The sequence below is a fragment of the Syngnathoides biaculeatus genome, chromosome 22 (genome assembly GCF_019802595.1).
Source record: "Syngnathoides biaculeatus isolate LvHL_M chromosome 22, ASM1980259v1, whole genome shotgun sequence".
Classification (NCBI taxonomy): domain Eukaryota; kingdom Metazoa; phylum Chordata; class Actinopteri; order Syngnathiformes; family Syngnathidae; genus Syngnathoides; species Syngnathoides biaculeatus.
The window spans coordinates 7711692-7734997 of record NC_084661.1 but is presented as its reverse complement, the minus strand read 5'-3'; the positions used below and the strand labels follow the sequence as shown (position 1 = coordinate 7734997).

The 23306-nt window shown below is 39.6% G+C and overlaps 1 protein-coding gene across 1 annotated transcript in view; it reads left to right on the top strand.

The window, feature by feature from the left end:
- Positions 1–23306, top strand: part of snx29 (sorting nexin 29) — a 118481-nt gene that overhangs the window by 73650 nt on the left and 21525 nt on the right. The window contains 3 exon segments of the mRNA XM_061809412.1: positions 3152–3268; positions 7114–7169; positions 8214–8295. Of these exon segments, the coding sequence (XP_061665396.1) occupies positions 3152–3268; positions 7114–7169; positions 8214–8295 (255 nt within the window).

The window sequence follows — 23306 nt, the reverse complement described above, 5'->3', positions numbered from 1 at the left end:
ATTCCAAATTGGCCACATTTTACACATGGTCTAAAACATAGCAGCATTATTCTCTCAGTAGTTTATTAATTCATTCCTTTTTTAATCGGATTATCACCATTGAATGTGCCTGTGATGTGGAAAAGTAATGGAAATGGGATTTAATTAACCTTGTTTTGGTGGTGGTCTTTAGCTCTTTTAAAGTTGTGTGAAACGTGTATTTTTTGGTCCTTTCATTTCTTTCTCCAACCACTCATATGCATATCTTGCATTTTTTTTTCAATGACCGAATGCAAAGCTCAGCAAATCTTTTGGGTGGCCTTCATTATTGTCTGTTAGACAGCAGTGGCCTATCACAATTATGGAGTGTACATAGAAATAAAGGCGCATGTGCAATTCTGGTTCACATATTGCAGATTATGGTAGAATGTGTGGTCACCATTACAGTCTAAACAATCACATACTACACGCACACACACACAAACACTGTACATTTGGTTGCACACACGCACAGCCAGGAAAATGACAAACTGATTAGCTCTCCAAGACTTAATTGGGTTTCACTGAGCTTAAAATTAATTCCCTCTTTTATAATCATTTAAGAGCTTCAGCGCCTTAAAAAAATATTATTCAATGGATGGTATGGTGAGGCTAGTGTTGTGCAGTTGCAATACCTGCTCCCCGGAAAATGGGGGTATTATCCAGTGTTATTTATGATTCAAATTCAGGGTGTGTTGTCTTCATTGATCTCGGTTGAGAATTTTGAATTTTTTTTGTAGAACACTGTTCACCCATTTTATCAGGAAAATGTCAGAAATTGATGTGGTAGTAATGGTACATTAGACCTCAACATTCATTTTCCTTTTCTGTACTTCTTATACTCACTTGGGTCGCGGGCATACTGGAGCCTGTCCCCGTTGACTGGTGGTGAACATGCAAACTCCATAGTGGCAAATTGGTCATTTTGCAAATAGCGATTCAGAAAAATGGGGGAAACACTCTAAAACAGTATACAATATTAATCAATCAGATGTAGAGCATGCCTTCTTGTGCTACGTGTATATATTCTTATGCCACGTTGATCACTACTTCATTGCATGCTTTTCTTACAGCTTTAAATGTCATAATTCCAGGAAATATTTGTATGAACAACACTTTTAGTCTGTACAAGTAAAACTCAATTTAAAAAAAAAAAAAAAAAAAAAAAACTACGGCATGAATTCAGTATTCTTTCTAACCTTGATGTGTCGGGACAGTCGTAAACCAAGGACCACCTGTATAAGAACCTTTTCTCATACATAAAGAATTAATTCTCAAGACCATATAATTAAACCAACCAGACCAACAGCCTCTAAAGTATTTTTTATTTAAAATATTTTAGTATTTGTTGGGTGCATCTTTGATTGGGGGAAAAAAAAAAAGGGTTCTAATCGTATTTCAGAATTCAGCTGCATGGAAGAGAGCGTCTACCTTTTTATTTTATATGCCTGCCCGAGGAGCTCAAGTAGTATTTGGCAGAGGAGAGATTTAAGTGGCAGCCCGAGGACATATGCATTGATGTTCTCTTTAGAACTTCTGAGCTGATGTTAACAGTCATACTATGACAAACAAAGAAGGCTGCAGAAATCAAAGCAGTCTCCTTGAAACGCCTTTTTTTATTAGTTGTGTGTAACGATTAAAGACATTATTTTTAGTATTAATTAAAAAGGGATCCTCAACCTAACTACGGTATTATGCGACATAATTGGTATTACGACTTGTAGGTCTTTGTTTGTGTGTGGAATTTGTGGTGATGGATTTTTTTTAATGCTTCAGAGTATGTAAACATTCAGTTTCTGTAATAAAATGTTAGTTTTGTTTCCATATTCATCTTATTTAAGAGCAAAATCCAATCAAAAAGTGTGTCAAATAACTGCAACTTTACCTTGACATTCAGCCTGTTACAATGCAACATTTATCTTACTCTTTAAGTACTGTCTATGCTCTATCAAGTATAAAAAATGTTATTCTTCAATCTATAAATTCTGTTACTTTCTGGAAAGTTCACTATGCATCCCTTGGAGAGTTCTATTACGCTGTACCTTGACAACCACAGCAGTATACGATCCAACACAAGTGCTCCATACAAATTCTGCCTTTCCAGAGATGACAATGCTCAATTTAAACCGATGTATCAAACGCGATTGTATTGTCATGGTGATTTACATCACGGGATTTTGTATTTCTTTTGTTTTTGTATTTTTGTTAAGTCAATTTTATTTGAACTCTCCATAGCAACAGCTCCAGAAAAGTGGTCTGCCTCAGATCTTGTCCCCGTTAGTCGGTACAGAATCCAAACAGCTCACATTCGATCATCGCCGCATAGCTTGGTTAATAATAATGAAATACATTCAAAATAATGCAATCTACAAATGATGCTGAGTTATGATTAACTGCTAAAGTATTTTTTACATGCACGTTTGAACTAATCTTTGAATGCCTTGGTCCGTCTCTCCATTTTTCAAGTAAAATATAACGTTTTAAGTAGACCGTGAAGAAGCTAAGATTACCAGGCATTAACAGCAGCGCAACCGCTTGTCTCACCTGCCAATTGCGTGACATCGCCCCAACGAAGCACTTGTGGCAGTAGGTGCCTCGTGTAAAGCACTGTGTGCGCCACAGCTGTCAGTCTCCCAAAAAAGACCTGTCTGCCCTGTCCGGCCAGGTTAGGAAGACGGGGCATCGAACACATACACACCCACAGTCATTTGTCAGAACTATTTGGATGAGTGCACAGAATCGAGGATAGCACTGTCAAGGTTCGTTAGAAGTCAAGAAAATTGATTAGTTGGCTGGCAGAATTCTCATTGGCAGGGATCCAAAACTGCATTTGCCACTTCACTCTACTACCACTGTGCCTCGATCGCTCCACCACAGGATGAAGTTTAACTGTTCCCCTAAATCTCTTCTGTTGTCAATTTTAATTAGACTCCACCTGGACTGCTCCTTCTGTGTGTGTGTGTGTGTGTGTGTGTGTGTGTGTGTGTGTGTGTGTGTGTGTGTGTGTGTATGTGTGTGTGTGTGTGTGTGTGTGCCACTGAGAATTGTAACTTTTATAGTTTATAACTTTTTTTTTTTTATACAGCTGTGGGTTCTGTACTAATGATGTGTTGTGTGACTGTGTGTGTCACAGGTGGCCGAGATGCACGGAGAGTTGATTGAGTTTAATGAGCGCCTATATCGCACCCTCATGGCCAAGGACCACCTCATTGTGCAGATGAGACAGGAACTTATTGAGCTGAGAGGACCTGTGAGTTAATAACGGCGTACAGATGGCTTCACAACCACTCATTTCTCTCCTAGAACCCTTGCTGTCCTGTTCTTGACTCCACCGAACTGTGAGTTAAATTATTGCAGTGAAGAAAATAAGTATTTGAACACCCTGCTATATTGCAAGTTCTTCCACTTAGAAATCATGGAGTGGTCTGAAATTTTCATTGTAGGTGCATATCCATTGCGAGAGAGATAATCTCAAAAGAAAAATCCAGAAATCACAATGTATAATTTTGTTAACAATTTCTTTACGTGATACTGCTGCAAATACCTGTATGTATGTAAGTATTTGAACACCTGAGAAAACCAATGTTAATATTTGGTCCAGTAGCCTTTGTTTGCAAATATAGAGGCCAAACATTTCCTGTAGTTGTTCACCAGCTTTGCACACACTGCAGGAGGGATTTTGGCCCACTCCTCCACACAGATCTTCTCTCGATCAGACAGGTCAGCCAGAACCTTGATATGCTTTTTACGGAGCCAGTCCTTGGTTTTCCTGGCTGTGTCCTTCGGGTCATTGTCATTTTGAAAGACCCAGCCACAACCCATCTTCAATGCTCTGACTCAGGGAAAGAGGTTGTTCCCCAAAATCTCACAAAATGTGGCCGCTAGGCATTGCAACCGGTTAGAACCGGTTTTAGTTTTTTAAAAACCGAAACCGTAATCGGACTTTCGAAATCGGTTAAAATTTCCAATCATTTCTTCCGGTTCCGGTACTCCACATTGTGCTATTTTTTCAACATCATTTCCACTTTTTTCAAGTTTCGCTGTTAGAGTAAAGTTGGACTCAAAAGAACATTCAGTTAAATCAAAGAAACATCAAACATGGCATCGAGGAAACGCTCGGTATACTTTCATCCCCTTTCTGAAAGTCCGAAAGAAGAATGTTAACATTAAAACATTAAAAAAAAAAAAAGAAAAAAAATTTAACTTACACGAGTGCATTGTTGAAAACCACATTCAACAAGCTTGTTTGTCAATATTGTATACAAACTACCCCATTACCGCGGAGTAAATTAACGATCGATGGTGTAGCGCCGGGGAAAAAGAGTCTGAGGCGAAGTGTCGGACACAGGAACAAAATTTGTTTTATTGGCAGACATCAAAACATGCTCGCATAACGAGGGGAACTCTGTGAACTCGTCACTCCGGAAGAGCAACAACAAAAACAGTCCGTGCGGAACCCCGCAACCCAACTTGAGGTTAGAGTTAGTTAACGGTGAATTATATAAATACCACAATGGTACCGGTTTTAAAACCGGTTAATCCGTTTTTGCTACAGCTGTTTGGTTAAAACTGGTTATAAAAGTAAGCGTTTTTTTATGATCCCTAGTGGCCGCAGTCATCCTCTGCTTATTACAGTGCAGTCATCCTGTCCCATGTGTAGAAAACCACCTCCATAGCATGAAGCTACCTCCCCCATGCTTCACAGTAGGGATGGTGTTCTTGGGATGGAACTCATCATTCGTCTTCCTCCAAAACACGGTTAGTGGAATTATGACAAAAAATTTACATTTTGGTCTCATCTGACCACAAAACTTTCTCCCATCACTCCGCTATATCTTCCAAATGGTCATTGGCAAACTTAAGACAGGCCTTGACATGTGCTAGTTCAAGCAGGGGAACCTTCAATGCCATGCATGATTTCGAACCATGACATCTTACCAACAGTCACCTTGGAAACGGTGGTCCCAGATCTTTTCAGGTCATTGACCAAGTCCTGTCGTGTAGTCCTGGGCTGAGTCTTCACCTTTCTAAGGATCATTGAGACTCCACGAGGTGATATCTTGCATGGGCTCCACTCCGATTGAGATTGACCGTCATCTTTAGCTTCTTCCATTTTCTAATGATTGCTCCAACAGTGGACCTTTTTTCACCAAGATGCTTGGCAATTTCTCCGTAGCCCTTTCCAGCCATGTGGAGTTGTACAATTTTGTCTCTGGTGTCTTTGGACAGCTCTTTGGTCTTGCCCATGTTACAAGTTTGAGTCTTACTGATTGTATGGGGTGGACAGTTTTTTTTATGCAGCTAACGACCTCACACAAAGGCATCTGTTTCAGGATAATTGATGGAGTGGAGGTGGACTTTTAAAGGTGGACTAACAGGTCTTTGAGAGTCAGAATTCTAGCGGATAGACAGGTGTTCAAATACTTATTTGCAGCTGTAGGACACAAATAAATAATTAAAAAGTCATATTTTGTGATTCCTGGATTTTTCTTTATAGATTATCTCTCTCACAGTGGACATGCACCTACGATGAAAATTTTGGACCCCTCCATGAATTCTAAGTGGGAGAACTTTTAATATGGCAGGGTGTTCAAAAACTCATTTTCTTTACTGTATTTGCCTCCAAACTAATAAGTTGGATTTCATTACTACTTTGCATGTCCAATATAGGTTGTGGAGTGTAGTGGGCCACGGTACCAGAGAGGGTAAAGCCCTTTTTTTCCACAGCACAGAGCCCAGCGGCGTTGACCAAACCATTCATGGCGAATATGCTCGCACACCCAAATTGAAATTCTGGCAGTGCTGCGCCGTGATGACATCTGGGTGCAATTTTGGTTTTAATTTTCTAGCAGGTTGAAGGCGATTAATTTGTCAGAATAACACAGCAATTCTTCCAGGGCTTTGGCACTGCCTGTTAAGTTATTCTTCTTCATCTTCTTCTTTTCCTTTCGGCTTGTCCCGTTAGGGGTCGCCACAACGTGTCATCTTTTGCCATCTTAGCCTATCTCCTGCATCTTCCTCTCTAACCCCAACTGCCCTCACCACATCCATAAACCTTCTCTTTGGTCTTCGTCTCGCCCTTTTGCCTGGCAGCTCCATCCTCAGCACCCTACCACCAATATACTTCTGGCGCCGATTAAATTAAGGTCTTGTACTCACTGTTTTTCTAGTGTCAAATGTTTTAATTAGAAAATATATTTCTGTACTATATATCTATATATCTCTCTCTATTGAAAATATCACGGCCTTCAAATGGGGATGTTTTGATGTGTTCAGACAAAATCGCTGTCAATATTTTTTTTCCTCAACATAGCACCCCCTTCCAGAATAGTGCACGTAAACAACACATGACACCAACATCTGGTTGCACCCACACACAAACACACCATCTGTGGTGTGAGATGATGTGCTGCTTGCTAAAGAGATTGTAAGGTAGTAGACGAAAGTCAGACCTCTTATCTTTCAACTACAGTCTTTTCCTTGCTGGACAGTTTGGGTTTCTGCGCTAATGTCCTCTTACCTTTGACATACTGAGTACAGTATCTTCAGGTCAAGCCCTGGTCACTACTTCAACACATCTCCTGTGATTGAAACAATTTTCTGTGTATGTGTGCATGCACGCGTGTGCATTCATGTGGCTCTTGAAGGGTGTCATCAAAGCTGAAGGATGCTGAGGTGACCATCTTAACAACGGTGTCCCTTCCACTCATGTGTCGGAAAATGATAAGCCGGCTTTAGATGCCTGTGATGGTGAGATGTCACCCATTTTTCGCACACTATCATCTGGACTGCCAACATCTGGATTTGGTCATGTGGCACGTCAAGGGACCACTGAATATACTGATGCAAATCATCACAGGGTTACTACATTCACACACATCTGTCGAACACACAAAATCGCATCGGGGGATGTCGTATTAGGACAACAACTGTTTCCCAGCAAGGCAGCAGAGAGTCCATAAATGTTCCAGGTGTTCATTTTAACTGAGTAGTGATCCTATCACATGATGTGCACATGTGTGTTTTGTCCTTTTAGATATGAATGACCCCGTGGTAGAAATGCATAATGCATAACCTTTTTTCTTTAATGTTTAGGTCCCAGGGGATTTGAGTCAGACGTCAGACGATCCCAGCCTCTCTGATTTTGAAACGTAAGAATTCCCCACTTGTTTATGAGTTCAGGAGGAACAGCAGACAAACTGCAGTGCAATTCAGCTACATTAGAATCATTAACTCTTGTGGTGTGGCACAATTTTTTTTGTGTATATATTTAATATGTTTCTAGTGTTCCCGTGGTATACAATATCACATTTTATTGAGCAATTATTTTTTTATGGGTTTTTAAATTATAGTTACTGTAATGCCCCTGCATGTAGGAAAGGAGACCCACAGTTTCTGATTCAGCTTTCAAATGTTTATTATCCAAAGGAAGAACAGTACAACAATACTACTGAAAGACACATGCTATACATTTTTTCCATATTAGTTTTCTCAAATATGTTTACAGTGTGTTTAGAAAACTGTGAATATGTTTAAATGTGATAAAATAATATGTAAACAATTGTCAACCACCAAAAACTTGAAATGATTAAATAAACACGTGCTAAATGAAATTATTTATCAACTTATACATTGTGGATACTTTTCATCATTGTAGCTCCAACTGCATTGCAATGTCAGGAAGACAAAAATGCAAAACAAACACTAAAAAGATATATATGATAAGTAAGCATAGCTTATTATAACACAGATACATACAAGGAGGGAGGATTTTATTGGCTAACACATGGGAAAGAGTAAGACTCGGAGTAGCACTCAGTGAAATTGATTTCACATTTAATTAGAAACCTTAATGTAATGATAAATTATTGAATTGAGTTGAAAAAAAAATCCTCTCTTGACTGCCTGGGAAAAATTGTTCAGTTCTCTGGCTCATAGTGTACTGGATCCTTTTTGAACACCTGCTAAGATGACCAGATATGTCTTTTCTTCTCTCTCACCATATCGGAATGATCCCCTATCTCATCATACACGATCACATGATTATTCAATTTCATTCACTACTTTGTATTTTAATATGGCAGAGCTCACAAACTGTAGCCCATTGTCACAGTGTTGATAGTGACGATAATGATCATGATGATGGGCGTCATCGGCTATATCAGTGAAGGCGCTTGTGGTTTATGTCCCTGAAGGGCCCATCGTGCGCTCATCAATGTGTGGATCCCTTCTGTGTTCCTGCAGGGCAGAGCTGCCAACGCCTACCACGTCTATCAGGTAAATTGTTCTCAAACACGTTATCAAATTGCAGCCCAAAAATACTGCAGTACATTGCACACATACTATAGACGTCTATAAACACAGATGCAGTAATTGTTTACCTGTATATGGTTCATATAATACATCACAGACACGTATGTCTACGGCCATATTTGCAATGTGATTTATTTTTTTTTAATTCTGTATGTAGAAAAGTTTGTCCTAACATTACCATTAATCGAAAAACAGAAATAAAATGGGTCACTGAGGGTGTAGTGTTGCATTTAAGTGAGTTCACTTTCTAGGGAGTGACAGTGTCACAGCGAGGACGAGTGATTATCTGTCTCTATGTGTGCTGTGATTGACTGGCAAACGTGAACAGTCCAGTGCAGGCTGTCTTTCATGGGAAGTCAGCTCCCCAAAGCCTGTAACAGATAAGCGGTTGCAAAATGGAAGCATGTATTAAGAATCTTCACAATATATGAATCTAAATATTCTCAATATTTAGCATTTTCTGCTTTCCGTAGTGCATTACTTGGCATGAAATTCGAAATCATTCTCATTAGAACAGACCTTTGTGTCTGTTCGCATGCTGTAGGCTTTGTTGTCTTGCTTCTTATGGTCCATTGGACCATTCCATTGATTTGCATCTGGTGGGTCAACGGTGGATGACATTTTTAATTTTGGAAGGCTCAGAATGCCCATTATTTACACTCCTAAATGTAGGTAGCGACAATGCTTTGTAAGGCTAATGGCCTATTGTTCTCTTTCGATTTCAGCGTCCTAATCAGTAGTGACAATAGTGAAATGCAGGTATGAACCAGATTATACAAAATATGGATTTATTTTTGTTTGAGGACAATAAAGGTAAACGGTCTGTTTTGTGCAGCAATGTCTTGGCACAAGAAAGCATGAAGTCATCAAACATTATGAGGCATTTGGAAACAAAACACCTTTCTCCCAAAGATGAAACTGATGTATATTCAAAGAAGACAAAGACCCGACAACATCACAAAACCGTCTTATATCTTCGTGCTCGTAGCAGGAACAGGCAGATCTCATGAAGTAGCAGATGGAATTGCTAAATTGAAGAAGCCACACACAATTGCAGAAGAGCTTATATACTTTCAGCCATGAAGGTGTTTGATAATTCCGCAACGGATTCACCAGAAGTCGGTGAATTTGTTTTTTTTTGTTTTTTTTATGCTGGTGGAGCATTGCACTGTATCATATAGATAGTCTTATATCTTGATTCTGTCATGCAACATGAGAATCCTGAAATATGAATAGAGAATATCCCAATATGTGTGCAATTGTACATATTGAAAACTGCAATGTTAATCATGATTAAATGTTCATATTCATTATATTGTTCTTTGATTGTGTGAAAATTGAATGTTTTTTCTAGAACGATTTATTAGATAACTTGTTCCCCCTAATCTTCCTTTAAACCAGCCAGGAGTCTTGACATATTCCATGACTTTAAAGAAAAAGAATCCAAGCAGTTGTTTTCAACTGTAGCTTCTTGACATGGATGGAAAAAAATACTACAGTTATGAAGTTTGGAAGGAATCCCACTATTTACTGTGTCTATTGGTGCAAAGCGTGATCTATAACATTACCATAAGAGTAGAGGAGACATTTGAACTCTAAAATCAGATAGGATAGGTTCCTGCTCCCTCGTGACTCTTTTGAAGACAAGCGGTACAGAAACATCTCATGCGCTCAGAATCAATCACGTTGCATTGTTTTTTATGCAATCTGTAACATCTTGCGCTGCCACGTGTCACAACTAGTAAACTTTGAAATATTCTGTGTGTCTCAAACACAGTGGAGTGCGAGGAAAGGGGAAGTAATTGCCTCTTTTCTTTTACTATGCCATGATGGAGGTAAACGTTTAACTTGACAGTTTTGTCCCGTCAGCTTTTGATGACTCTTGTACTTGACAACAAAGGAGTTATCTTCTCCCTTCCACCCCGAAAATGCACTTAACCTTGCGCTTTGAACTATTTCTGAAATTCTTAATCGTCATCTTGCTACTTGACATTTTGACTCAGTGACTTGCGGATAATATTCTCAAACATATTCAAGCAAAGTGTGATGTGAGCTTGACTTGGATGAGTTGTCCAACAAACTATAAAGTGCTCCTTCTGCTTGGATCTCTCAAGTTATCCTGGAACTTTTACTGTCTTTCACATTTACAGAGTGTAAAACTTTAACTCTCACTTTCTGACACACACATGCACTGTATTGCCAGGAGGTACAACTGTAATGTTAGTCAGGTGAAGCCATTCAAGACAGGAAGAGACAGGTGAGACGTCCTCAGCTTATACATAATAGATGTAAATTCACATCTCGAGCAGAAAGGTGGCTGACACTTTTTTGGGGGTCTTAAATTATGTCCATCTTCACATCCAGGCAAGAGTGTAACTCCTAGCATATATCAAAGAACTGGCGAGCTCACACTGGTAAAACAGCTATTCAGTTATTTTTTTGTCAAAATATACCAATGCTGAAATAATTTAGAAGTTAAATTTCTGCTCTGGACAGCAACTCACATTTGTGCTCTAAGCACAGTGCAGGAAAAGTGCCTTGTTTCCTGCAATTTGGCAGCTCATTTATTCAGTGGGACTTGCAGGTGGGCGCACTGTGATTCCACCGTTGTGCTTAAAAGCTGACATGTCCAGAATTCATCACCATTTTAAGTTGCACCAACATGATATGAAAGTGCTCATTTTGGTGTGAATGTTTCCCACACTCTACACTGGTTTCCTCCCACATCCGAAAAACATGCACGCTGGGTTAATTGAAGTCTCTAATTTGTTCGCAGGTGTGTGGATGCTTGTTTATAAGTGCCCTGCGATTGGTTGGGGATCAGTTCAGGGTGTACCTGGCCTCTTCCCCAAGGACAGCTGGGATAGGTTCTAGTACAACTGGGACCCACGTGAGAATAAACAGTTCTGGAAAATGAATGATTCCCACACACATTGCCATATATCCACCATCCATCTCGCTTCCAAAAACGAAGTTTGTCATAGGCTGACTTGTGAGAGACTATCTGGTCGTCTATCTGGTACTTATTGCATATTGCAGTTACAAACTCTTGTCGTGATTTTTATTGTGTAGAATGCGTTGAGACACTTTAAACACTCAACACAAACACTTGCTCTACCATTTGCCTTTCAACTACAGTGCTTCAGGTGGCTTCCTAATTGGCTATTGTTTTCTTTTCTCGAATCACAATAACAATACTGGATGGCTCGGCCAAGCTCAGTGATGACCACACACATAAGGATTTACGATCATATATAGTGAATATTTTATTTACATTTACGAGGATTGAAAAATCTCTCTGAACACACTCCGCACTCCAAGATTTTCACCCAGGATAACCTTTTCAGAGGCAAACTGACTATGCCTTCGCTAACTTTGATCAGAAGGTGAAGAAAATACATACGCCCTATTATTGATATGCTGGCACCCACCCTTAAGTTCTATATATTTCTGCAGCACTTTTCACACCTTTTCTGAGGAAGGTGCGAAATCCAATGAAATAAAAAAACAAACAAACACAGTGCGACACAAAACAGTGAATGCAGTATAGCAGAACAAAACAAAAGACCAGTAGATTGTAAAATACAAATCCATCAGACACTAATGAAATACAGTGAAGCTACGGGTTGAATTGATCCAATCCTGATAAGGTTACATTCTTTGTCTTGGACTGATTTTGTATTATTCCCCTCTTCAGTGCTGGTCTCAGGGCGGCTGCTGTCCAGCTCATAAGCCCAATAGAAAGTTCAGCCCATCTGGCGCATTGGAAACTTTCCTTCCCAGAGCTATATTCGTCTAATGGCTCCCTCTGGAAAGGGCTTTTGTTCTTCGACAGCCTAATGGATGGCCAAGGTTACTGGAGTCATTGTTGTTAAGGTGAGGTACTGTAGTTGTCGTGATTGAATACCCGGCTGGCGGTTTAAAGGACCGGTGAGTCTCATAAGGGGGCAAATATTTTAAAATCCCTCCTACACAAGTATGTGTGAAGGCTATTCCTCATTCTTTTTTTTTATTCACATTGTGGTGCACACTTGGTGAAAATGGAGCTAGTAATGGTGGTGATGAGCTGTAGCTTTGATTTTTCTTTTTTTTTTTTTTTTCTTTTGAAGGTTCGGCAAGTCAATGGGATTTTTGAATGCTGGGGCTAAGTTAGGTCACAGCAACCTTGTGGTTTAAAATAAGCTCACGAACAGCCGTCTGCTTCTGCTGCTGAGAGGAGGAAAGCTGATCTAAATACCACTTCTCAGTTTTACCTCGCTCAAAATCTATACTCCTCAGCCTCATGTTTTCTTTTCTCCATCATGCCCCATCTGTCTCTCTCCCTCTACCACATTGTACAGCCTTATGCTGAAGCTCCTATTCCGATTTTTTTATCTACCGTTTTTTTATCCTCTCGTCACTTTTCTTTCAACCTTTTCTGAAATGACTTCCACCAAGATCAGTGAGGCTTGGGGGTGGGGGGGCTTCGGTCCATCATCAGTGGCCATTTTCCTTCTGCGCAACCTTTTTCCTTCCTCCACCTTCCCTTTTCCCTCCTGAACTCATAATGAGCAAATTATACCGGCCGCAGTGTTCTCCCACCTACATAATCCCAGCAGTGTTGGCTGTAATGAGAGGGGGGGCATCATTTGTATGAACATCAGTGAACACAAGAAGTCATTTGTGTTGTGCAGGAGTATCAGTGTTATCACCTGTGTGTTCTAGTCTGACAATTGGTGCATGACATGACCATCAATCCTGAGTGGTTAGGGATTTTATTCCCTTTCGTAAGAAAAAAAATGTTTAGGTGCCTATTATCAGGATCAGTGGTGTAGAGTCAAGGCAAATGTTGTTTGGGACAGAAATAATATGCATATTTTGTAATGTTGTTACTTCTAAGAAATTCACCTGTAATTGGGCATCTTTGTCAAGGATAATATACACTAACAATAAACACTTTGCTATTTCTAAACCTAGAGCATTGACAGGCTGAGCATTATTTTAATTTGAGTACATTAATGGGAGGCAAAGTGAATTTTAAGTTGTCAATAAATTTCCTGTAGACAGCATAAGTTTTTGTAATGTGCAATAAGTGCTTTTTCTCTTGTTTACATGCAGATAATTAGATTTTAAGAAATCAGAACTCGTATGAGGAATTTATCTAAAGTGGTACTAATCCAAAGTACTGGTCACTGCATGTACTTGTATGACTTATTTTTGCACTTGAAGATTATGCGGAAATGTTACATAAAACATTGCATCATCAGATTCAAATCGGCCAAGTATGTATGTGTGACGTACAAGCAATTTCTCTGATAGTTGGAACCAGTCTATATACACTACATATAACAGCAAACAGCCACTATGACAAAGTATACACTTAAGGCATAAAAAACACAAGTGCGGAGAGTCCTTGAGCAATCAAAGTATATCAGCACTGCAATGATCTGTTACAGTGACGATTGTGCAACTGAGCTCTCCAACGCAAGTGCACAGTAGAAATCAACAGAATGCAAACAATGAATAAAAGCTGAAGTCCAGCGCAGGAATGTGGAAAATTGTAAGATAACGGATTAAGAAGTAAATAGCAAGATAGAAGAAGCTGTTGGTATGTCTACTCGTGCCTACCTGACGGAAAGAGTCCGAATAGGTGGTGACCAGCATTGCAGGAGGGTATAAGAGAATTTTGCATGCCCTTGTCTTAGTCCTGGCAGGGTGCATGTGCTACAAACTGCATAGGTGGGTACCGATAATTTGTTCGGCATCCTTGACTCTCCTTTGCAGTCTTATTTTGTCCTTCTTTGTGGCAGGACAAAACCAAACTGGGGCGGAAGATCACAGAAACGATTCAATGACTGCTGTGTAGAATTGCTTCAACAGGTGTTGTTGTGGCAGAATTGCTGGGGCAGAGTGCGGGTCCTCTGCTGGGCTTTTTTGAGGATGCAAGTGATGTTTGGTCCTCACTTTAGGTCCTGAGAAAATGGAATTCCAAGGAACTTGCAGGTCTCAGCAGTTGACACAAGGCATTTGGGCAGCTGTGGTGAAGGATTTTTCCTGCAGTCCACGATCATCTCTCCTCTTGAGCGTGTTCACCTCCAGGTTGTGGCGCTCCACTTCCTGTAGATACGTAGACTCCTCACCATCTTTGATGAGGCCGATATCTGCGGTCTCTTCTGCAAACCTCAGGAAATTGACAGCCATATCTGGTGAGCTTTAGTCATTTGTGTAGATAAAGAAGAGCGGCAGAGAGAGGACACATCCTTTTGGGCTCTGGTGCTGGAGTGTGTGGATGAGGTGGTGTCCTCCAACCTCACCTTTTGTGTCCTTCCAATCTGGAAGCCTTAGATCTTCTGGTAGATGGCAGGTGAGACACTGAGCTGGAGAACCTTTTATAATGAGTGATTTCAAGCTTCCTCCAGCTCATAACGTTAGCTATATATTTTTTTTTCAACCTAATCCATCTCTACAACTCTATTCTTACAATTTGTTTTCCTAATCATCACTCACTTATGTCATCTTCACTTAACTTTCGTAGCCCTCTCTGCTTTCTCAGACTTCTTGTTATCTCCCCCCCATAGTGATCAGATATGTTTGGAAGTTCGTGACGCTGCCGATGATTAATTCCGGGGCAAGGCAAGTGAGACCACCTCCATAGCAACTCGACAACAATGAATCATGACTTTAACCTCACATCTCTTCCCGGATTAGAGAGTCTTTTCAGTGATTTTCATTGCAAAACTGAAAACCAGTAGCTGGTTAGGAAATTTGGGGATTGCGGGTCTATACGTTGATGTGAACGCTATTGCAAACTTGGGCCACCCGATCGAGGGTTCGGCAGAACACATTGAAGTTAGGGTGTCCGTATATTTTTGGAAACCTGCCTCTGGTCTAATACACAAACTACATATCAGTATAATTTTAGGGCCATGTACTCAGTTCAAACTTGAATAGACGCAGGGTAGGGACGAATAATAACACAATTTGAGCCCCTAACAAATTCAGTTCCCATTTTGACACTGAAATACTGTAATAACTTTCCTGTGATCATGACAACGCATCAGCACATCGAGCTCCGGCCATATACCTGCATTTGTAAAGAAAAAAATAAATAAATAAACACTTCTAATTATTTTCGGGTATTGAGTAAATGCCTTTGCTACGATTTGAGGAATCACTGTATTGTACTAAGTATTTTTTAAACTGTAAAGAGCAGAGGACATTTTCAGAAATACATTTCCCTCTTTTAGCTAATTTTATCCATCTACCCATCTCTCCATCCATCCATTTTCAATACAGCTGATCTTCATTAGGATTGCCGGTCAGATGGATTACACGCCGAACTTGTCACTTGGCAATTACACATTTTATCATGATGCAATTATACAGTACGCAACATATTCAAACATACCTAAAATTATTTTTATTTTATTACTCATTTGCTCCATGTGTCATCCGGCATCATATACTGCTTTTTTTTTTTTTTACTCTAGCCACAGTGAAGACGAATGAATGCGCCCACTTAATAGCATTACCATGAACCGTCTGGCATCCTGGTGCCTCTCAACACCTTTTTATGGACTGTGTACAACCACATCAATAAGCCGCTCGGTGAATAATTGACACATCCTCATCGGTGCGTTTCTGACGCTTGCGTGCCGAGGCTGGCCTCTGTGTCAACTGCCATACCCGAAATAATCCAAAGCGGGAAGTGTTTTTGCAGCTTTAATTTATGTTTCAGATAATGGGTAAATTGGGGTTAACTTCAGAGGCGCTAAGTTTCGCATTCACATGCACGGTGCGAGACCCTCTGATTGAGCATTACGTGCTGACTTCATGGCGATAAGTCATTTTTTTTTGCACAGGAGCTGTGTTTTCCATCTGTATTAACATTAACTTCCAGCATTTTTGTACGTGTAGCTCGCAGATTTGAAACAAATGGATGTTTTTTGGGTTTTTTTTTTAGCGCAACTAATGCTGATGATCCTGAGTGTGTGTGTGTGTCTGTGCTTGTGCATGTGAACGATTATGGTTATGATAATGGAAGGTTAGTGACAGAGGGAGATAACAGTTACTGTATGTTGATGATGGTGATGATGAATGTTTTATAACAATGATGACAATGATTACACTCGTGTTGGTCTCGCATCCATCAGTCTTGGATTAAACATCGTCAGGAAGGCCGCTTGTATTGAGCCATCACATCTACTGCCTCATTTACATGATACGGCCAATCAAAATATGAGGCACTCAATTCAATGCTCCAATCCTGAGGGAGTGCTATACTTTGTAAAGTCATTATTGACATTAGGTGCAATTAGCTGTTGGGCAGTGTGATTTAATCTACTACTGAATGCAACATACATTTAATTTTCAAAGGATCAGATTCCAACTTGATCTCATTTAATATCGATCAATACTTAATAATTCCATTGGACTGAACAAGAGTTCATATTATGCCTTTAGTTTCTCTCATCTCCAGAGGGGATTATTCCCTTACCTTATATCTGAGGAAGATAAATTATTTTAATTTGGACTTCTATTTTGGCAATTAATCTTAAACCAAAGAAAATACTTTTTCTTTCCAAATGAAATTGATTGGGCATGGGGGATCTGATTGAATTTTTCAAATTATTATTGATTCAATATCTGTAAAACCTTTATTACACACTAATGTTGCAATTTAATTCTTTAGTGTGTGTGGTATATACTCTCGATTTACTGGTATAATCTGATCTTCCATCCATCCAGCCATCTATTTATTGAACCGCTTATCCTCACGAGGGTCACGGCATGCTGGAGCCTACCCCAGCGATCTTCGGGCAAGAGCCGGGAATATTCTGAACAAATAAATAGTTCATACGTAGTGCATTTATTACTATGCTTGTAGTCTACACTATATCATATAAGGAAATGTCTGAATTATTATTGCCATTTCATGCACTAAATAGATTAGTTAATAAGAGACTAATATTTATTAGATTTGGCGGCACAAAAATGTGAACCAGTATCTTTGTGATGGTCATTATGAAGTATTGCTGATTTACTCTACTTTTTATTTTGGTGTAGGAAATATTTTTACACATATGTCTTTATTTTGTTGAATCTACAGACATATTTTTAAAAAAATCCATATAAAAACATGGAAAATGTAATTCCAATGAAGTTGGGACATTTTGTAAAATGACTTATCTTTGTGTTCAATAGAAATAAGACATTTTCAAACACCTGCTTTTACTTTGGAAAAGAATGGTCAAGATTTTTGCCCATTTTCTGACATTTTATGGACCAAAGCAGTAACTGAATTATCTTCAATTTATAATTGCGTTTGCTGCCCAGTAACTTTGTTCTACTTTCTGAATTAATTGATGGGAATTTTTTTTAATATATTTATTCATAGTCACTAGTTTATTGAAAAACATAATCATTCGATTTTTAAAATAAAAATTAGTTTTCAGTCCAGCAAAATGATTTGATGATTTCGACCCCCGCCACCCCACTTAAGTCTATGCGTCACCTGGATTTGAACCCTCCACAAAGGCACATGAGGGTGCCGACTCTATCACATCATCAGTCAGCCAAAGATTGATAAAGCGGTTCATCGGTGTGTATTTGACTTCCTCTTCCTGATTTGGCACACTTGTCACCAACAAGAGTGTGGCGATTTTAGCCTCGACATGCCCGACAAGCTCTCGAGCTGAAGTGTAATTTGTCAATCAGCTCCACTCTCTTTGCTCCTTTTCCCTTGTTACTGTCATTTTTTGTGTTCCTTTTTCTGTGTCAGGCCCTTAATTATCTGCCTTTACCTCGCATGTTTAATCTTCTTATCAGTCAGCTCCCCCGACCCCTCCTCTCTGTCTTTCTTGCTAAATTCATCTCTTTACGTTGCACCCTTCGGCAACACGCTTGTCTAATTTGTCTGCTGGTTTTCTTAAGTCCCAACTTGAACACTTCGAGTTGCCACCCACTGGTCTTAAAGAACGTCATTTATAAAAAGCTTGATGCCTGGTGTATTGATGGCTGTTCTTTATGAAAGGAGATGAAAAAAAACTTTGGTTTTATTTTTTTTTGTTTCTCCTTTGCACTTTGAAGGTACATTTGATGATATTCAATTTGATTGCATTTCCCCTCGCAGTGCTTTGTATCGAAGAGGATTTCTGTCACCACTCTTGGGGTCAAGTTCACTGGAAACACTTAATAGAGCGTACAACTGCTGTGCAAGAACCTTCTAACGGCAAGTGTTCAAAGTTAAAAGGGGGCACATGGAACAAGTTTGTAACACCTTACAAAAAAAAAATACTTCGCTATTTACCGCACCTCATCACACCGTGTCGTTTGAAATTGTGTGTGCGCACTCAGTGATTTTTCTGCTTGTCCCTCTGCTAGCTTCTCGCAGGGCACAGGAGAAGTTTTTGGAGCACAACAAATAATGACGAAGGGTTTTTTTGTGGCCACAATATTGATAATGTATATTGGGCGTATAAAATGTTCATTTGTGGCCATGAAATAGGTATGACGTGCATACCCTGAAAAATTTCTGACCATAAGGTGTGATGGAAAGTTGGGTAATAAAACCAATTACAGAAAGGTGGAGGTACAGCACATCCCAGGGCTAAAGACAGTTGACACAGATCCAGTAGTTTGCACTCATTTTATTTTAGGCTATGGATATGCAACAAAGAAATTCTCAAAAACCAGATATTGCAAGTTGTTGAACAGAATAAGAAAAGACACTTCTTATCTTAAGGACTTCAGGTTTCCCGTTTGTAGCAAGGGTGGCCTTGTTTACCTAGACATCAAAGTTTCTCATGGGATAGGTATTAATTCCACAAACAAGTATTTTGTCTATCTGCTGTACATATTTCCTGAACACAGATTTGTATTTGTAGTGTGCTGCTACTATTTCGTGGCCACAAATTAGCAGTTTGTTTATCATGCCATTTCTGTTCTTTTTAGAAATATGAAAAATGAGACCTGCCTACATAATCAACTTTTGAAACGCTCCAGATAGGTTATTCAAGCACACTTGTGTCCACATTACTGATGTATGCTATGTCAAGGCTATGTGTTACGTGTTAAACGAATGTTCAAATTGAAGCCATGTGCGTCCTAACTAGCAACCTGTAGCAAAAAAAAAAAAAATTAAAGTCTCTTGCAATAACAACCAGACACCTAAGTATGTGGCCTTGTTAGTCTCAAGGCTGGAACAGGCGACAGTTGCTGGTATGCGACGTTTCTAACATCACTATTTTAAACTATTAAGGAAAATCAACATAATTATTAAAATAAGCCATAGTTACTTAAATGGTAAATAATACAATTTACATTGCACTGTTAACCTTTTTGGTTTTTGCTAGCCCAGTACCAGGACCAATAGAACTCCTGTTGATAGTCCGCTTCCAAAGCCCCCTACATCCCCTGCGGAGGAGGGAGAGGGAAACTGTTTTTATGTTGGTAAAAGAATACATAAATAAAACTGTGACTATATTTCATTATTTCGTACAGGGGAAGTTGCTTGAAAATCTCACTCGGTGTCAAACAGTGACATAGGATTCGAAGCGAACTATTTAATTTATTTTTCTTTATTCATCAAATAAGACTTATTTTATGATCCCCCCCCCCCTCACTGCTTTGCTTGTCCTTGTATGGACAATGAAGGAATTTTAACCAACTGCTCATTTCTTATTTTGCAAAACAACAAGACATGTTTTCTGTGATTTAGACAGGGAATGCCCATTGCGTTCCGATCAAACTATAAGAAGAGATTGAATATTTTATGCAAGAATCCTTTCAATAAGTGCTCAGTCAGAGTCAACTAATTCTCCCTGCGTACTCTTTTAGTTTCAGGTGCTGCATTTTAATGGGATTGGAAGCAGCAGCTTGACAACAACAACAGCTGCTTCTGTGTTTCACATTTTACAGACTAATGGACGCAAAATGCAGACGGTCTGTTTATGTGTTCGGCACATGCATAATTCCCGGTGGAGAATGTTGGGGAAGCCACTTGGAAAATGCGAGGATAAATAAGAGTCACTGCATTAAACGGCGCTTAAATTTATGGAAACACAACATAACATAGCAAATGTATTTGAATAGGTTGTCTACCTGGCAACTTGCTATGATACATTACGTTGTGCTTTATTAACCGTACAATTTATTATATTTGTTTGCTCACCAAAGGATCTAAATCCCTGTGCATTCTTACATAATCACCAGAAGTGGTCTTTTCTACTCATCCATCCATCCATTTTCTTAGCTGCTTATATCCTCACAAGGCTTGCGGGAGTGCTGGAACCTATCCCAGCCGCCAACGTGCAGGAAGCAGGGTACACCCTGAACTGGTTGCCAGCCAATCGCCGGGCACATAGAGAGAAATGGCCGCACTCACAATCCCACCTTGAGCAATTTAGTGTCCATTTAATGTTGCATGTTTTTGGGATGTGGGGGGAAACCGGAGTGCCCCGAGAAAACCCACGCAGGCACGGGGAGAACATGCAAACTCCACACAGGGGGGGGCGGGGATTGAACCCGGGTCCTCAGAACTGTGAGCCCTATGCTTTCCAGCTGTTCCACCGTGCTGCCATTTGTACCCAATTCTGTGTAATTCTTTTCTCAATAATCTCATACTTATAACGCCTTCAATTCGGTGTACGGTTAACTGAGGAAACATACAGCAGACTATGCAAGGTAAACCGCTCCAAGGAATGCTTTCATACTGCCGCCAGAGCATTGTTTTAAAAGGAGTACTGATGTAACCCCGTGCCTGATGTAATAAGGCAGCAACCGTCCCTTTTGACCCTGTTTTACACGTCAAAGGTGTACTTAGATAAGACACCTGTGGGATGACTGATTGTTAGTGTGTCACTCCTTAGCACCCCCCAATGAGCGAGGGATATTACAAGAGGTTCATCAAGCATAACGCAAGCACGATTAGGGTTTACATGCAATCAGACTTGGTGTATTTCTTGTGTGCTTCTATGGCACTTTGCAGTTATTAGTATAATTCCAAAGGGAATACTTTTACACCACAATTGTGCGTGGGCCATCATTTGGTTATGCTCCCAGGCTCCACCTGTTATTGTGAGGCAGAGTTTCTATATAAGCCAGTTAAGCAAAATGTTGATGACAAGACATGTCCAGAAGGTGCAACATAAAATAACTAGCAGAGATGCATTAATGTATTGAGTCCTAAATGAACAAATGCACGTCGAAACAGATTACACTTAGGAGGAGGGGGGAATCCACGGCATTATTGACGAGGAAAAACTTCATGTGCACACAGCAATATGTTTTGCTTCAACTTGTGTACTTAAATAATGCATGTACAGTGTGTGTGTATGCTAATGCGTATGTTAAAACAGGAGAAAATTTGATTGAAAAATAAATAGTGTCAAGAATGTACAAATTACTTTTCAGTATAAATGACCATGAAAATAAATGATTTTAACTTCATGTCTGGCTGGACTATTGCTCAATACTACAGTGGATTTAGATAGACCTCGTACAAATGACTCTGTACATATTTGTGCTGTACTGAGCACAATTTTTAGGGAAAAACAGGAGTGCAAAACAATCGTGATAATGTCTCCAATCACACTGAAAATGAAATTACAAAAATATAATCAAAGGATTTTTCAGTTAAAAGGAATTTAGCCTCATGACTGTCTTTGATTTCTGGTTCATCCAACATATGGAGACAGACTAAAGTAGGTGATCATCAGTTGCCATGACAGTGGGAGAGATGCTACAATTTTAGATCTGAATAAGCCTTTTGGTTTAAAGATGAAATGTCTTCAGGAAACGAACAGTCCAGTCGCCTTGATTCAACCTTTGTGGACCAACTAAAGGAGCAGTTTCTGTGCAATAAGATAGTAGGACATTAACTGTGTAGCAGGACATTAACTGTGTAGCTAACTGTCCGTTTGATGGTGCAACGTGACTGAAGTACAGTGGAGCATGTGTTTTCAGGGTCTTTGCAGTCGGGCTGCCTAAATCTCATTGAATTCTGTGTTCAAGTTAGCTTGTTTTGTGTTTTTGTGCGCTTGACTGGTATGGGAGAAAGACTTCATTTTTTGTCAAGAGGAGACTTACTATTCTCACAGATGTTTTTTGTCCGCGTGCACATTGCTCTACAAAACACAAAATGTGAGAATAACAACTCTGACATTTTGGGGCAGTCATTAGGAGGCATCTGAGAGGTTTTATTAGTCATTGGAAATGTCTCGTTGTCAAAACATCTGCGAAACAGACCGATGTGTCTAGACAATGTTAGATAAAAATGTAGCTAGATGGTATGACAAATACGGTATCTTCTAAGATTTAAACATTTATAAATATAATTGTGCCAAACATATGTATGCGTTCATCTGAGATGATACGCTGTGGCGACCGCGACAGGGACAAGCCGAAAAAACACACATTCAAATATAACCCAGGCAGATTATTATTAGTTTTCAATTTGGCAGCACAGTGTCTGAGTGATGAGCAAATTTAAAGCACCTCACAGTTATGGGGTTTAAATCAAAGCGATCATTATAATTGCTCACTCCCCTAATTAGGCAACGTGGGTTCAGTGCCCACATAGTGACAGTAGGAATGGTTGTCTGTCTTTGTACATTCCCGGCGATTGACTGGCACCCATTTCCGCCTTGTAGCACAGAAAATTGATGGACTGAGCTTGAAATGAAAGAAGCACATATGCTCCAGAAATGGAAAGGATATCTCCATGTTACGTTTTACCACATTTAAAAGGAAATACAGCAACTGCATGGAGTAACGTGGTTTCATTTTTTTTTTTTTTTAATAACTGACTACTGTTTGTCATTTCCCATGCTACAGTGTTACTGGCCAAAATTTTTCTGTTCTGTTTTGAAAATTAATTTTAAAAAAAATTCACATCAGTTTATCTCTCTCTCCTGGGTTTGATCCATGAAAAAAGAACCCCATCTCTGCTTTTTTTTTCTTTGTAATAGACTCATTTTGTCTCCTCTCTCGGCTCC